General features: G+C 37.7%; 1 protein-coding gene across 4 annotated transcripts in view; it reads right to left on the reverse strand.

The window, feature by feature from the left end:
• Positions 1-17,002, reverse strand: part of pik3cb (phosphatidylinositol-4,5-bisphosphate 3-kinase catalytic subunit beta) — a 104,839-nt gene that overhangs the window by 16,763 nt on the left and 71,074 nt on the right. For 3 of the 4 annotated variants that reach the window (XM_008106297.3, XM_008106298.3, XM_003218304.4), the window contains exons 12-19: positions 16,132-16,185; positions 13,679-13,867; positions 8,421-8,542; positions 6,658-6,801; positions 4,367-4,466; positions 2,230-2,408; positions 1,222-1,331; positions 800-878 (exon numbers count right to left, since the gene is read on the reverse strand). In XM_008106297.3, the coding sequence (XP_008104504.1) occupies positions 800-878; positions 1,222-1,331; positions 2,230-2,408; positions 4,367-4,466; positions 6,658-6,801; positions 8,421-8,542; positions 13,679-13,867; positions 16,132-16,185 (977 nt within the window). The remainder of the gene's footprint in view (positions 1-799; positions 879-1,221; positions 1,332-2,229; positions 2,409-4,366; positions 4,467-6,657; positions 6,802-8,420; positions 8,543-13,678; positions 13,868-16,131; positions 16,186-17,002) is intronic. The other variant, XM_062976548.1, reaches the window with a different exon arrangement.

Consider the following 17,002-nt stretch of genomic DNA (forward strand, 5'->3'; position numbering starts at 1 on the left):
ATCTTCAGTAGATGTTTACTATCCTAGTGGTCTGGCAATAAGTACTTTGCAGATGAAGCAACTGTAATGAAGTCACATCTCTACGTATTTTGTTCCTATATCACAAACACATGATGGCTGACTGACTCAAGAAAAGCTAGGCCAATGAATAATGTCTTTGCACTACAATATTCAAGTCTTTCACAGACACAACACTGTGCAAGGTCTTTCTGAAATCATGTTTGCACTGTGATCCAAAAATCTGGAAAACTGGGACTTCTTCATTTAGCTCAAAGCAAGGGAACAATCTGAGTTAATGTGACAACCGTAAGATGGAATATAAAACGATAACATCTGAGCTGCCTTGGATATTAAGTTTGTTTTGGTCACTAATAGGATGCAGAATATTCAAGATAGGTTCTACACCAGTGCTTCCCAACCTTTGGGCCTCCAGGTGTTTTGGACTTCAGCTCCCACAATTCCTAACAGCTGGTAAACTGGCTGGGATTTCTGGGAGTTGAAGTCCAAAATAGCTGGAGGACCAAAGGCTGGGAACCACTGTTCTACATAATAATATGCCTGGCTCAGAATGTAATGTCACAAGTGATTATTTAAACAAAAGCTGGAGGTAAGATAGACATTGACTATACACCACCAATATCAAAAATAAGTAATTTTTAAAATAAAAGCCAAACACTAGTCTGAAGGAGACTTTGAGTATTTGTTGTCATTTATACACAGGATCTGATATGCTCACAGCCTAAATATACACTTTCAAAACAACAGAACACTGAAAATGTGTAACTATAGGATGTCTTACCGTAGATCTAGACCAGCCTCCTTCCAAAGTAAATCCATCAGGCGTAACATCTGAAGCGTCAACATGTCTTGCCGTAGATCTGTAAGGAAGGAAGATACAATTTCATTTTTAAAACATAGCTGCTAAGTAATTTGAATTAAAGGGTTTAAAAGACCAAACAATATTATGTGAACTGTGATAATATCAATACATGAAAGGGAAGGTTTTTAATCTCCTACGTACGAATGTTTAGCTGAAGTCAGTAAGAAACTCCATTTCCTTTCCAGACTGCTTCTGGACACAAGTTGTACTGAAATAATGGAAATGCCCAAATGCACCATTGTTCATCAATCAATGAGGTGCTGTATCAAAATATTGGAGTACATATTGAGGATGAGATGAAAATAGTGACCTTAGAAAATAAAATTATTTTGTTTCCTTACCATCTCCATTTTTAAACATGATCACCACCAAATCTCCACCAAATACTTTGTTATTGTACACTATCCACAAAGGCTTCATTTTAGAGTCCATGTATTTACATTTCTCCACACTAGAACAAAGTATAACAAATAATTACTGGTGAGCTATGTAAGAAGATTAACTAGCCACAAAAATGTAGCAGCATAGAATAACTCTGAAGGTAATTCCATAAGAAAATTCAATCACTTGGACAAACGCCTTTCAAAACTTTCATTTCGCTGCTACAATACCACCAGCGCTGGCAAATTGTCATGTTGCATAGATCTTGGCTCTATATCTGGCAACCACCAAATTCAAGGAATGGAATGGTGATCCATATTTACTCAGAAAATACATTTTATATTTGTTATAAAAGAGCAGCCAATTTTTACTTAATTCTATGTTTAAAAGGTTATCCAGATGAGTGTCTACTCAAAGTGGTGACCCATTTGCAAGCTATTGGCTGTTGGTTCACAGTGAGCTTTGAGAAAAGAAAGACGCAATTGTAGTCAATGGGCATAAATATGTGAAGGCATGGCACACAGACAAAACATATGGCCCGTTCCTTATATCAGATTCCTTAAGAAATACTCATCCAAATCATATTATAATGAAATACTGTAGTGAAAGAGAGATGCTGCCACATAGTCTTTAAGCACATGTGCATGTGCATACAGAGCAAGAAACTGTTAATTTAAAGGCGGCACATTATTATTATTGGAGTGTAGGACAGTACACTGAAGATTCAGTCACAAATGTCTTCTGTCCAAACTCAAACTAATATCTTAAACTTTGGAAGGCAGATATTTGCTTACATAGCTAGGTTGAAGCAAGAGGGAGCGTCAGTCACATGAAGAAATACTGTATTTTGTGCCAACATGTCTGTTGAGCAAGACAACCAACAGAAGTCAAAGAGCAAGAGCCTTCTGTTTGTCTGTTTCCACCTAAGAGCTATAGCATATAGGGAAGCAGAAAACCACATCACTTACTACAGTTCTGAAAGTAAAACAGAAGGATTCAGAGGGGATTGGAGATCAGAAAGGGCTTCTTTGTACACTCTTTGTTTTAAACAGGTGTGCATTGCTTCTTTTCCTTTAGCTCGGCTTTGCTTCATGGCATTCAGTTTTATTAAATTATTCAGTGTTTTCATCTTATTCAGTGCTTCTACCTGAAATAAATACGCAAACCATGAATATCTAAATCTTTGTGTAGTGAAAAATTGATAATCAAAGTGGTAGGTGGGTATTTTCTCATGGGGGGGGGGGGGTAAAGTAATAGTTATAAGGCACTCCTTTCCGAGGCAGTGAAAACAACCTTCTTCTGGGTTATTTTCATATCTCAATGTGAATGTCAGTGTTTCGTGTAATTTAAAAACACCTCACACCCATTAAAGTGTTTGTGGGAGCAATGCTATCAAACATCTGCTTTATAGATCCAATTCAATGTGAACTCTGCAGTAATGCAATAATGTGACACTATGGAACTAAAATACCATACCAGCTTAGATGAGAGTTAAAGAAAATACCCCTTGGACAGTTTCAAAATTCTGGCAGAAAAAGTCCCATTCCTAGTAAGGTAAGCATTTCATTTTGGAATTTCCTAATAAGCATATATAAGGGACTTGTCCACAAACTGGAAGGCTTGATGAACCAAGGCTTTCTCCTTATTTCCAGCAGTCAAGCATTCCCAGTGAAACAGCTTTACACATTCCAAAATATTCAGCTGTCTTGAATATCTGAAAGGCAGAGAGCCCTTTCAGGTTCAGGCCTGAGCCAACAGAACAAGATATTATCTTGATTTTAGTACAACCATCAAAACTGAGTGTTTAGGCAAAGCAATAGGGACCATGCATGGTGTAGTGGTTTGAGTGCTAGACTACGACTCTGGAGACCAAGGTTCAATTCCTAATTCAAGCATGGAAATCCTGTGTGTGACCCTCAACAAGTCACAATCTCTCAGCCTCAGAAGATGGCAAAGCCCCCCCCCCCCCCAAACAAACTTTGCTAAGAAAACGGCATGATAGGGTTAACCTATCATAAGTTATCGTGAGTGAGAAATAACTTGATGTCACTCACAAAAGTAAAACATTAAAAAGTACAATAGTAGTTTCTCCCAATGCTGAAACTTTTTTTTTATGGATGAGCTGGTTTATACAAGGCAGGATCCTGAGGAAGCTGTAAGGGGTTTGATTATGGAAAAGAGGCCAGAGAGACCTGTCAGGTCAGCCATCTGTCAAAACCAAAGGCTCCTTCTATTTCCACAATTCCAGGAGCTGTGCAAACATCAGCAACAAGGGAACAAACTGCAACCCATGCTGGACAAACAGGAACTTTTTGAAGTATTTCTACTTTGAATTTCTTCCGTGTTTGCACAGTTGGGATTTTTTTGCCCCTTCTTTGATTGCATTGACATGCACTTCCTTTCAAACACCCCAAAAATGTCACAGCCCTCAATGCCTACATTTGAAATAACCCAAAGACACCCATTACTTTTAAAGAGTTTGCTTAAATAAAAAGCACATTTATTTTTGAAAAAAATAAAGAAAAAAGAGTATTTGTAAGTATCCCAAAGCTAAATAATTCTCCTTTTCAATACAGACATTGTAACGTGCTACTGAATTAAATTGTGTCTGTAGAGGAAAACCAGCAGTAACATCTAAAAGTACTATATTCACCAATTTCCTTACAATGACAAAAAACATAATTTCACCACTGATGTAGTCTTTCATCTTGTGATATGTGCATCTTGTCAGGAACAGCAGCCGACACATAAAGTGGCTGCCATTCATCAAAGTTTCTTCCATGAGATGAATATTACTGACATGTCATAACAGAGACTCTAAGGATGGTGTCATTGATTATGCAAATACTTAAATTTTCCTCCATCAGATGTTTTTTGAGGAACACGGGAGTTAGTTCTGCTTAGTGCTATTCCACAATTATGGGATGCAGAGGTGAAAAATACCCAACAGAGCCCAACAGGAGCCATTAACCTTACATATACTTGGGAGCACAACTTGAGCCATGTGAATGAGCATGGCTTGCTTGAAATAAGTTGCATCATGTTGTTTTCATAAGCAGAAGTATAAAACTAACATGAAGGTAAGGATTTTCAAATAGCAAATACCTGTTTAGAAAGTACTTTCATGTGAGCAATGCTTCCACGGCAGAATGCTTCAAGTATCACACCAAACTGCACTGAAATTGCAGGAATATGTACTTCTGATCTGCAAGAAAAGATAATATCCCTCCACATGTGAATGTACCTCTTGGAGTCATTCTCTGCTTTAGGAATTTTATGATAAATGCTGTATTTAAATAACAAATCACGTATTGGTGTTTAACAGGCAGACACACAAATTAATCCAAATCCAGGTATGCATGTACCCCTTCATATGGAATAGCTTTGATACAATTGTGTCTTCAACTCTTTCGCAAAATAGCTCTTGATTCCTCTCTCCAAGTTATACATCCTGCCTCTCAAATCATCTACTTTCTAGAAATGATCAAAATATGTAAACAAGCATCTTGTGATCTCATTACTTGAAAAACAAAACTGAGAGAAAAGGCCATGGTGTCTTAACGTGCAAATTCCTTCAGATGTTCAAGGCAACACGTATGTGAAATTCCACTCAGAGTCAGCTGAAGGGTGTTCCACAAAAGCCAGGAGACAGGCTTCAGAAGAAATCTCCTCCATCTCTTCTTTGCGACCATAATTAATGTATTAGATAATGAATAACAAAAGTATCTCTCCTCTACAGTATCAGAGACATGAATGGCAGTTGGAGTTGGAAAGAATAGAGGGGTGTGTTTCTGATGGCCTACAGGAACTAACATGGACTCCCTCATCCACCTGCCCAAACATGTTTTTGTCAATCCCTCTTTGTTGCAGGTCCCACTGGAACCAAGAGCATTGAGAAGGGAGCCTATGGAAAGGAAGATCGGAAATACCTTTCCTTTATGTTCAGAGCTTTAGTTATTTTAGGAAGACAAGGATTACTTCTCCTTTGGAGAGAAAAAGCAATCCAAAGGCAACAAGCAGAAATTTAATCTAAAATCAGTAAGTAGGCAGAGCTTCCTCCAAGCAGCTTTGCTGTTTCTGAGAACAGAACTGCCAGATTCAACATGAGGAAAGATAACCAAGGGGGTGGGCATGTTCAGGGGAAAATTTAATAAACTGTTTGACTGACAGTAGGGAAAATTACTTTAGAAATTGTTGATATCCCCCTCTACACATACCTTTGACCATCAAAAAACCAAATCAGTAAAACATGCAGGGGGCTTAGTTAAAGCTACCGACAAATGAAACACAGCATATTGCATCTCCTATGCAAGTAACCCAGGCAGGATGGGAATATGAAGAAAGGTTACAAAAAGCTAAAAACATTTTCTTCATAGACGGAAGCCAATGCGTACAAGTCTGGACTGAATATATTTACAGGTTGCACACCATAGTCATACTTAAAACAGTTCTGATCATAACCATCGATAATGAATCCAGTTTTGAAATTTGAATGAGTTCTTCTCAAATTGGCGAACTATGCCAAAAAGTACACTCAAAACATCCGAGAACACCAACATAGTAGCAGAATGGTTTTCCTTGGCAAGACTGGGAAACTGGTGAGGACTAAAGGCAAGATAGATTGCACCAATTTGAAAGAAAACCTGCTTCCATCTGCAGGGGATCTGGGATCGGAGTAGAGGTTGACTTTTGACCAGAACTATAATCCTAAGCAGACAGACAAGGTACCACTGAAGTGGTTCAGAAACAAGAATCAGAATAGGTTCTTAGCATGCTGTGGAGAATTTGCAGGAAGACTTGAAAGTTGCTGTAGAACAATAGTCTCCATCCAACCTGACAGAGTTGAGGCCATTTTGCAAATGAGAATGGATAAACACTGAAAGACCAACATGCATAAAATCTGTATTTTTCCACAAGACGGAGTTGTGATAGTTGCAAACAGCATTTCTACAAAATACTGAGGGAGATAAATACTTATGGAACTAACAAGTGCCAGTTTACTTTGTAGCCCAGTAAAAATATCCTCACCTTGACACTGCTAAACAACTTGTGTACATTAAATGGTAGGCAAGTTAAATCCATTTCCAAATTGTAATGCAACAAAACAGAGTGGAAATCAGGGGATGTGTGAACACTTCTGTGCAAGGTACTGTAAATACTTTATGTTTGTAAGTTTAATTACAAATAAGCTGGATTAACAATTGACATTTAACACTGATATAATCAAAAAACAAAACAAACTTGGTCCCAAACAGAAGTTTCTGAGCATTCAAAGAGAAGGTGTCAATACTTCAGATTTAGCTGGAATTAAACTTTTAGAATCAATATTTCACTACAAGGTTTCTGTGTAAGAAATAATTTCTTGGGAGGCACGAGGATACATCAGTAAGTCTTACCTTAAATGCCAAAACAGCATCTGTCCTATCCTTCTATTTGCCATTGCTTTTTCTAGCAGGAACCTAGATAGGGCACAGTCGAGAAAAGGTTCATATTTCAATACTTGCACAAGCTGTAGAAGATATTGAGCAAGCTCTTCGTCACTGAAAGAAGATAAAGAGAAGTGGGTAAATGGATTTAAATGTGAGGAAGATGTATTAGTTGAGTTATATTGATGTGATGAAAGAAAATATGCAACATGAAATGCGTTAAAATAGAGAAGTTATTTGATTTATCGGCAATATAATATACTTATATATAATTAGTAAATAGTATTAAACAAGAACAGAACAGAACTTTCCTCCAGATTCTGGAAGTTATAAACAACACCAACAATATTATCATTCAATGGTAAAAATTTGGAAAGTAATTGATATCAGTCATATGTTTGTCTTAAGAATAGTCAGGCAGATAGAATAAATTCACTGTCAAGCCTCATGGTATCTGTGTAACATGCTAGCTTGCAGCTGATCAAGTTAAAATGAAAGTGACAAGCAATAGCTATCTTAAAAATATTATTTGTTCCGTAAGCTCATTTTAAAGCTTCTACTGTTGTAACGTAAGTATAGTGTTACATCCAAATAGAAGCAGCATTAATACACTTATTAACATGTTATATTACTTGTAAAAGATTCCTCCCTAACTCTCCGTCCTCACATAAAATTAAAGAAAAAATAAAGCTGACTTTCCACAATCTATCCCAAAGACATCTGTCTGAAATAGCAGCATTCTTCTTACTATTGTATAATACATAAACATTTAAAGCAACTTTTAAACTGCTGCTGGTAACAGTGCAAACAATTTAATAGTGGTCACTATTACAGATATATCTATCTATCTATCTATCTCCATGCTTCTAATCAAAAACTATTTCTATATGACAGAAATGCTGTCATAAAAATGCATCTTTATCAACAAATATCCATATGCAATCATTTAGGCTTTATTTAGGCACACCAGAATAGACCCCAATATTCATTCAGAAACCGCACAGGGAATAGGGAAAAACCCCCACGTTAATTTAGTATCATGAGGTTACTCTAGTCTAGGCCTAACCAAGCAAACTGCCTTGTTTACATTTTGAGGAAGTCAAAACATCATGTTAACAATCTGGCCCTGAAAAAAACTGCAATTAATCACATGCAGCGTTCATGAGAAGTCAAGGGCATGAGGAGCATAGCCACTTTGCAACTGATAGTAACTGACTTTCTCCTGGAGGAAGAAAAAGCTAAAGAACCAGGAAACAAGGGTAAATCCTTGGAAGTTCCCAGGTTTCAAAACCTGCTGTCAAACTGGATTCACAACTCCAGCTGTATGCCTGTTTTCTTACAAATAGGTTCCACTGAGCTTAATGGATATTTCCTAGATTTGCATAGGATATTTAGAGGCATATAGCTGCGTTCTAGGTGGACTCTTGAATGCCTCCTCTGCAGTATCTTTCTCCATATTCACCCAACACTGTAGTATTTGTCCCAGGCAGCAAAGGAAGACTTGTGCTGTCTCGGTTAGATACAGTTCTCCAAAAGAGGACCACCCACTTTTACCCCCCTGATATTATCTGGAAACTGGGATCACAGCCTGGCCTGCAGCTGTACGTTGGAAAGGCAGCCTGCTTGCTAATTGGAAGGATTCATTTCACTTCAGCTAAAAGTCATGGTTTCTTGTTCGTGGTGCATTTTAATTTTTGGACTAACAACTGGAAGCAAAAGGTTGCAAAACTCACCTCATTTGCCTTAAGCAACTCACTGCATACTCTCTTACATATTGATCTGGATAATTGAAATCCAACAACTCTAATGCTTCTCTGGGGGGCAGTTTGGACCATATTTGAAGAAGAGCTTGAAGCTGTGCAAAAAAACGAAACAAAAACAAAAAACAAAAACCCAGAGATAGACAGTTAAATGACAAACCATATGTCTGCATTTGTGTCTGCATTTTAATGTTTTCCCAGCAAAGTATGGCAAATATTGTTTACAATGAGTCACAATTTAGTGTTTGGCAATTCTAGGTGAAACCTTCTCCTAGCATCACATTTTTTCTGGCTCTCAGATAACTGAAAATAGCAGGAAGAAAACCCCCAGTTTTGGTTGCAGCTTATGGTGAAGATTGTTGTTGTTGTGTGCCATTTCCAACTAATGGTGACCCAAATATAAACCTATCATAGTGTTTTCTTGACAAGTTTATTCAGAAGGGGATGAAGAATACCTGAATGGGGGTATTTTGTGGGTGTCTGAGTAGCTACTCAGGATTACCTGGTACCTTTCTAAAGGAAGGGATAACATTTCATGGATAGACTCCTAAATTAAATGTACTGGACTGTCTGTGGGACCTTCTGGTATACAAATTGGCATACCAAAACATCTGACTAGTTTTGCATGGAAATCTCTCATACCCATCATCTTGTTTTCTATGCAACAACCTGTGGATATTGGGGTTAGTCTTTTATATAGCTCAATGATTTGGAAGCGTGTGAGCTGTAGTTTTACAAGCTCCTTAGCTTTCTCTGCCAAACTGTGCTGGGATCCTATAGCACCGAGCCACAGCAGTTGAAGTGGTGTCAAAGTGCATTCATTCTACATTGTTGATGCACCTTCTATCTCTATTTCAACGACCTTTCTGGTTTCGAATGTCCTGGTTGGGTTCTCCTCAAACTGCAGAACTATTTGGACAGGAAATAAGGTTGGCCTGTGCCCATAAGAGAGTAAACTATTTATCTTATTCAGCATAGATTTATCTTATTTAGCATATGCCATAAAAAGCATTTAGATGATTACAATATGTTGGCCTGAATGTCTCCCTGTAACTTGCATTGGAAATTACGTAGAGATTGCTGCATTGTACCTTCCAGCAGCCCTTTCCATCATAGCTAATAGTAAAGAATGCTAGGAATTTAAGTGGAAAAATCTCTATGTTTCCCACTCCTGCTTTACAGTGAAAGTATGCTTTTTGGGGCCTCTGCAGTGTCACCATTTTGGGGCAGTATTGCGATATCTACCAAAGCAGATAGAGAGTCTGTGCAATGCATTTATCGTCCACCTCTAAGAGGAACACACAAGATAATATTCTTTGATACCTGGATCAATCTGTGCACGTGACAACCCCAGGCACAGAAACTATCAATAACATGCCTGCAGAGCAATAACATTTTTCTGAAACAACACATACATCAATCATCTTCAACACTGAATGCTGGAAAGATTAATCTCCATGCTGATTGTGGACAAATGTTTGAAAATATGATAGAACACTCATGGTTTTTTCTATAACAGGTAATTGAGATTGAAAACTTGAGTTAAGCATGTGTGCTACATATAAAATATTGTCCTGTTGCCACTAGGACTACGCCTACTCAGAAAATCTTAAAATTAGAGGCAGAGGTTATTCAACTAGAAAATGTTAAGTGATATGACCCTTAGAGGAAACAAGAGCTCAATGACCTGAGAAGGAGCCAAGAAGATTCCAAGAATACAGCCAGTTTTTGTTTACATTCCTCCTCTGAGCCTGAATTAGGAGGGAAATGCTGACCAGCTAGATCAACATCCCAGGTGTGTTCTGGCGGATGGTCAGAGGCCAACAAGGGGACTTGTCACATCTGGGCAGAAAGCTTTCCTTTCTTAAGCCAAAACCAAAACAATAAGACTAATTTGGCCGAACAATCCAAGACAATGACTGTGAGCAAATCCATGGAAAACAGAGAGGCACTGAATTATAAAACAGAGTATTTACAAGATCCCCTATTTTATTTTAATTACATAAGTAAATAAAATAAAATGATGAAGTCTGGTGGTGTGCGGATCTTTAACATAAATTTGATTGTTCTCAACTAGAATAAGGTAAAGGTAAAGGTTTTCCCTGGCATTAAGTCTAGTCGTGCCCAACTCTGGGGATTGGTGCTCATCTCCATTTCTAAGCCAAAGAGCCAGCCTTGTCCATAGACACCTCCTAGGTCATGTTGCCAGCATGACTGCATGGAGTGCCGTTACCTTCCTGCAGAAGTGGTACCTATTGATCTACTCACATTTGCATGTTTTTGAACTGCTAGGTTGGCAAAAGCTGGTGCTAATAGCGGGAGCTCACTCCGCTCCCTGGATTCGAACCACCAACCTTTCGGTCAGCAAGTTCAGCAACTCAGCGGTTTAACCCGCTGTACCACTGAGGACTCCACTCAACTAAAATAGAACCAATGGAGAAAGGAAAGCTTGGCAAATTAAAACATACCTGATTATTCTAACTGGGATTAGTAATGAGTTTTAGCGCAGTGTGCTCTTTTTCTCAATTTTTAATCACCATATATAACATAAAGATTGCATGGTTTTCAAGAAAACTTAAAAGGCATCTTCACAGCGTGACTCTAACCACAAATAAAATAATAGCCTTGATTTCATAGCCATTCACTAGCTACATTAAGATAAGAATCCAAAATATGTTCAGTGTTGATAAATAAAACTAGGATTGTAGGATGCCTCTATCAGTGATTATAATCCATGTAACCTGTGGTTTTTTTCAAAGTGATGTGCATTCGAATCTGCATCTGATTGGACATTCTCATTTATATTCTTTTACATGCAGCCAAGGCTAGATCAGAGATATGAATCACAGTATCCTACTATAAAAATGAATTCCTTTGCCTACTTCGCCCCTTGCAGCACAGTAAAGAAAATAGTTGAAGGAGGAACAAGACTGGTTTTCAGGGACAGAGAAGTATTTCAGCTCCACTGTGACTCAACTACAGACTCTTTAATAAAGCCATATGAAAGCAATTTAAAGTTGAACTTGCTTTATAGAGCCATTTGAATTTTGATTTTCATTTTGAAATAAGCCTGAATTTATTAGTCAATTGTAATATTGTACAGGCAGTCCCTGAGTTACATGCAGCAGACTTACATAAAACCTAGTTACAAACAAACCTGAGACAATAGGAAGTGAGTGGCAATCTACCCCTTGGAAGAGGAATTTACCCCTGCAAGAGTTATCATGGGGAAAAGGTGTCTATCCTTGTTTTTATGACAACTCAAAATGTTCAAAATCCACTAGTCACAGGGACAGAAAGTGAGGTGAAATGTTCTGAACAGGGGCTCAGAAAGCAAAACAAATGTTATACAGGTGTTGACCCTTCCATATGGCATCCAAAACTAAAAAAAAATTGGGACTGGAATTATATTTGAAAATGTACCTGTTCTGACTTACAAATTCAACTTGAGAACATTCCTACAGAAACCGCTTGTACATAAGTCTAGAAACACCTGGTTGACTTCTCAATGGGTCAATTTAAGGCTTGTACCTTAACACCTATCAAAACTTTCCCTTCTCTAAGTTGAGTGACAAAAGATGACAGCTTAGTCTATCTTGGGAGAACCTAACAGAACCTACTGCTACCTTTTCCATAGGAATTGACAGACCTAATATGCAAAATGCAAATGTGAGGAGTCTGATTTTCCCCCCCACTTTTTTTCATGTCAGGAGCAACTTGAGAAACTACAAGTCACTTCTGGTGTGAGAGAATTGGCTGTCTGCAAGGACGTTGCTCAAGGGATGCCTGGATGTTTTGATGTTTTACCATCCTTGTGGGAGGCTTCTCTCATGTCCCCGCATAGAGAGCTGGAGCTAACAGAGGGAGCTCATCAGCGCTCTCCCCGGATTCAAACCCGCAACCTTCAGGTCAGCAACCCAAACTTTAAGTCAGTAGTCCTGCTGATTCATTCTACTAAAAACACTGCCAACATCTGAATCAGAAATATAAAGTGTGCCACTGACATTTATTATTGGACTGCAGTTCCCACCAGCCTTAACCAGCACAACCAAATCATGAGAATTCCATTCCTACACGTGTTCCTCTCCTGCTGTTGTGAGAAAATCAAGTAAATGTAAGCATAGTACTCTTTCCCTTCACAAACAGTGCCTAATACAACTGACTACAGATAATAAGTTACTTCTAAGTAATACAATTTCTCAGTAATAAAGGTATAGCTGCATCAATTTTCTATTTTTGGGGTGCATAGTTTCATTGACTGTTCCAGAAGGGATATCACCGGGATCAAATGCGGTCTTGTGCTCAGCGTTGTAGACTGCCCTCGGTGTAGAAATGATGATAAGTTTGATCAGAGGAAAACTGTTCTTGTGTTACAGACCATGTAGTGATTGTGTTATTGTAAAGTAACAGTTTTAGTTACAGTAGAGTTTCACTTATCCAACATTCTGGATTATCCAATGCAGTCTGCCTCCCGCCCGGATCCACAGCTATTTCTCTTGGCAGCGAGGACTGAACATTTTACAGATTTAACTTCTGACAATGTTGTTATTGCAATTCCATCTTTATTTGTAGTCAATTTGTTAGTAGCCAATGTTTTTGGTAGTCAATGTTTTCAATACATTGCAATGTTTTGGTGCTAAATTCATAAATATAGTAATTACTACATAACGTTACCGTGTATTGAACTGCTTTTTCTGTCTATTCGTTGTAAAACATGATGTTTTGGTGCTTAATTTGTAAAATCAAAACATAATTTGACATTTAATAGGCTTTTCTTTAATCCCTCCTTATTATCCAACATTTTTGCTTATCCAACGTTCTGCTAGTCCATTTATGTTGGATAAGCGAGACTCTACTGTACTTCTGAAAAACCAGAAAGGAACGAATAATCCTGGTAACAACAAACTACGTTTTGGATCTTAGACCTATTTCAGCAATTAACTACCTTTTAAAAAGTAACATCTGAGGTTCTACTTTATATCATACATTTCTTAAAGGCACGAGTCCAGGGCAGCAATACATTGGAGTTTTCCAGCAAAAATAAATAAATAAAAGTCTTTAGGTTACTTTGAAAGACTTAGAAAAACGAGGAACTGTTTGACAGCAGTTTGCTTCAGTAATATGCAGTTAATGCTTAAACCACCATTTCACAGCATCCTCTGCAAATGACATGGCTTACAATTTGCTTCCGATTTTAACTATTGCTATCTAGATCGTACTATTTGTCTCACCTGAGCGACATCTTCAAGTTTGTTCCATTTCACGGAGAGCAACAACTTTGGCAAAGACTGTGGAAAATTTTCACGACAGTCATACCGTAAAGTCCAAATGAGATCCATTTCATTTTCACAGAGTTGAGACAAAGGGTCCCTTTCCATGATCTCCTTTAGCTCAATGTAGAACTTTTTGCCACCACGGCCCTAAGGAGACACAGATTGATAAAAGGTCAAGAATCATTACAGTAGAGTCTCACTTATCCAACACTCGCTTATCCAACTTTCTGGATTATCCAACGCATTTTTGTAGTCAATCTTTTCAATATATCGTGATATTTGGTGCTAAATTCATAAATACAGTAATTACTACATAGCATTATGGCATATTGAACTACTTTTTGTGCCAAATTTGTTGTCTAACATGATGTTTTGGTGCTTCATTTGTAAAATCATAACCTAATTTGATGTTTAATAGGCTTTTCCTTAATGCCTCCTTATTATCCAACATATTCGCTTATCCAACATTCTGCCAGCCCGTTTATGTTGGATAAGTGAGACTCTACTGTACTTGCAAATGGCACAGATGTGCAAAGACAAATGTTTCATATGTATAGTGAATCTCCTAAGGACCTTGGGGTTAGAACTTGCTAGAGATTTTACACTCAATGTATTTTACTAGCATCGCAAATGAAAGAAATATACACACTTCATGCTGAGCATCACTAGGGGGCAGTATTGTTATTTGTTCATTCAATGTGGTTAATTGTTCTATTGAGACATGGCATAGGCTTGGATTTACTTCACTGAACTACACAGGAGATCCACAGCATTTATGAAAATATATATGTGTATCCTTTTAAAGCTAACATATAAATCAAGATTGGAGGAGAGAAATACACAAAGTCAAAACCAAGAAGAATTTTAATTACTGTAAAAACAATCGTAACACTTTAATGGGAATTGTATATTGATTATTTTCTTATTTCCAGGTCTGTAATCCAAACAAAATAAAACACAACAGACCAGCCTTTGGACTTAAATGAATAAGCCTGGCTTTTTCTTGGATCACCCCCACCTTCCATTAAGGCAAAAGAAGTTTAGAAGCTGTCACTTCTGTTCATAGTTAAATACAATTTGTCATGCATTCTAGAGTAGCAAACAATAGTTAACAGACAAATCAGTATCCAATCATGATTTCTGAAGTTGGCTATCTTAACCAGCTTACCTGGATATGGTTTGGATCAGTGGTTCTTAACCTGTGTCCCCCCAGGTGTTTTGGCCTACAACTCCCAGAAATCCCAGCCCGTTTACCAGCTGTTAGGAATTTTGGGAGTTGAAGGTCAAAATATCTGGGGACCCACAAGTTGAGAACCACTGGTGTGGATGATATGAGCAGTGCAGATTAACATGGGGGGAGATAAGATGGGAATATAAAACCCCAGAACAAAGTTCATTTTCTACTAAATTATACATTAGCAAGTTATGGGAACATGGCCATGAGATAGCACACATGTTTAAATGCCCTAAAAGTACCATAACCTCTCTAATGATAGAAACTAAGTAAGGTTAGCACTTGGGTGGGAGATTGCCAATGAATAACAGTGCTGTAGGCTATATTTCAGAGGATGTACTGGCAAAACCAACTCTGACTATTCGTTGCCTAAAGAAATGTGTTAGGTCACCATAGTTGACAGGCAACTTGAAGCTCATACACTCATATTCAACTTAAAATATTTCTTTTGTCGATTCCTATTCCACATTAAAACAACTAAAGAACAAGTTTCAGGAAGTTGAAAGTAAGTTGAAGTCACTCTAGTCTAGGCCTAACTGAGAAGGTTAAAGGATGGGCAGGCTCAAGGGTGGGCTTCCAAAAGGTTTTGTACTTCTAGAATACCTGACCACTTCTCATAGAATCATAGAATTGGGAGACTTCATGGGCCACCCAGTCCAACCCCTTGCCAAGAAACAGGAAATCGCATTCAAAGCATCATGATAGCTGATGTTTCAGTGAACTTATAACCAATAACATCCGATGCCAACATTTGAGAATCACTGCCACAGAAGATGCTAGCATAACAATTTACTATTCACATGAAAGTTAGATACAATAGAAAACTCTGCTGCTTAAACAAATATTCAGGCCAATTCTGGTCATTTTATAGTTGATATGGAATCATTTGGGTACCATACTTGTTCAACCAATAATTTCTGCCTTTTAAAACTACAGAAAACCTTTATTATATCACTTGTTTTGAAATTATTCAAAAATATAAGCACGGAGTCCACAGACACTGAGAAAGCTATCTTTTCTTTATACCCTTGACTAGAAATAGTCACATAAAGGCCAAAACAAATGTTTCTGAACACACACAGCTTCCCTAAAGATACAGTAAGAGAGTAATATAAATACATAAACCTTATCCTAGCCTTTAAATGTAGAAAGATAATAATTCCTTTTCAATACTTACTGCCATGCCAGAGCTATCACTGCTTCTCGCAATTTCAGCTGCCTTTTCAAGTATCTGCAAAAATATAAAATGGAGATTTTTTTAAAAAAATATTCTAACAATATTGGAATTGAAGACATTCTGCTATCACTATTATCATACACATAGTTTGAAAAGCCATGCAACCCCCCTCACTAACCATGCACGCTTCTTTTCCCATATCATGCCTTCAATGTGCATTGTATAATAATGCCTTCAAACTTTGCTATGGCTGGGTTATCATTTCTGTCCCACACTGTCCTTAGAAAAACAAAATGCATAATCTAGCACAAGACCAGATTCTGCTTTAGGAATTAACTATACTAAATTGTGACTCAAAATTGTTTAAACTCCAAAGCGTGCACTTTTCACAAGGAAAACCAGATTTATGCTAGCCAGAGCAATGCACTTCAATTTAACCAAGTGAATGGTACTATAGAAAAATCTTTCATGGATTCAAGATTGTTAATACATTTACTTCATCATGCTTTAGCAGAAAAGGGGAATAGATATAGGTAGCAAGTTGACACAAATGCCCCTCTGGCTTCCAAGGAAGATGATGTTTCTTGCCTATTTCTTAAACTGGAGTCAAATATGATCTTAGCTTTTAAATCGGGTCTAAGAGTAATGCAGCAGCATTGTTGAATATTAGGTGACTTCCCTATTAATCTGTCTGTTATTAATCTGGTTCCCATGGTCAAAGCAAAAAAAAAAAAAAAACCAAGCAAACTGCTTTCGACAGAATTCTGTTCTGATTCTTCTCCACCACACAACCTTCAACATTTATCCAGGTCAGCTTGAGCCATTCATCCACAAAACCAATTTAAGAAACGTGTTTCTATAAAATTGAATG

This window comes from Anolis carolinensis, chromosome 3, assembly GCF_035594765.1.
Source record: "Anolis carolinensis isolate JA03-04 chromosome 3, rAnoCar3.1.pri, whole genome shotgun sequence".
Lineage (NCBI taxonomy): Eukaryota > Metazoa > Chordata > Lepidosauria > Squamata > Dactyloidae > Anolis > Anolis carolinensis.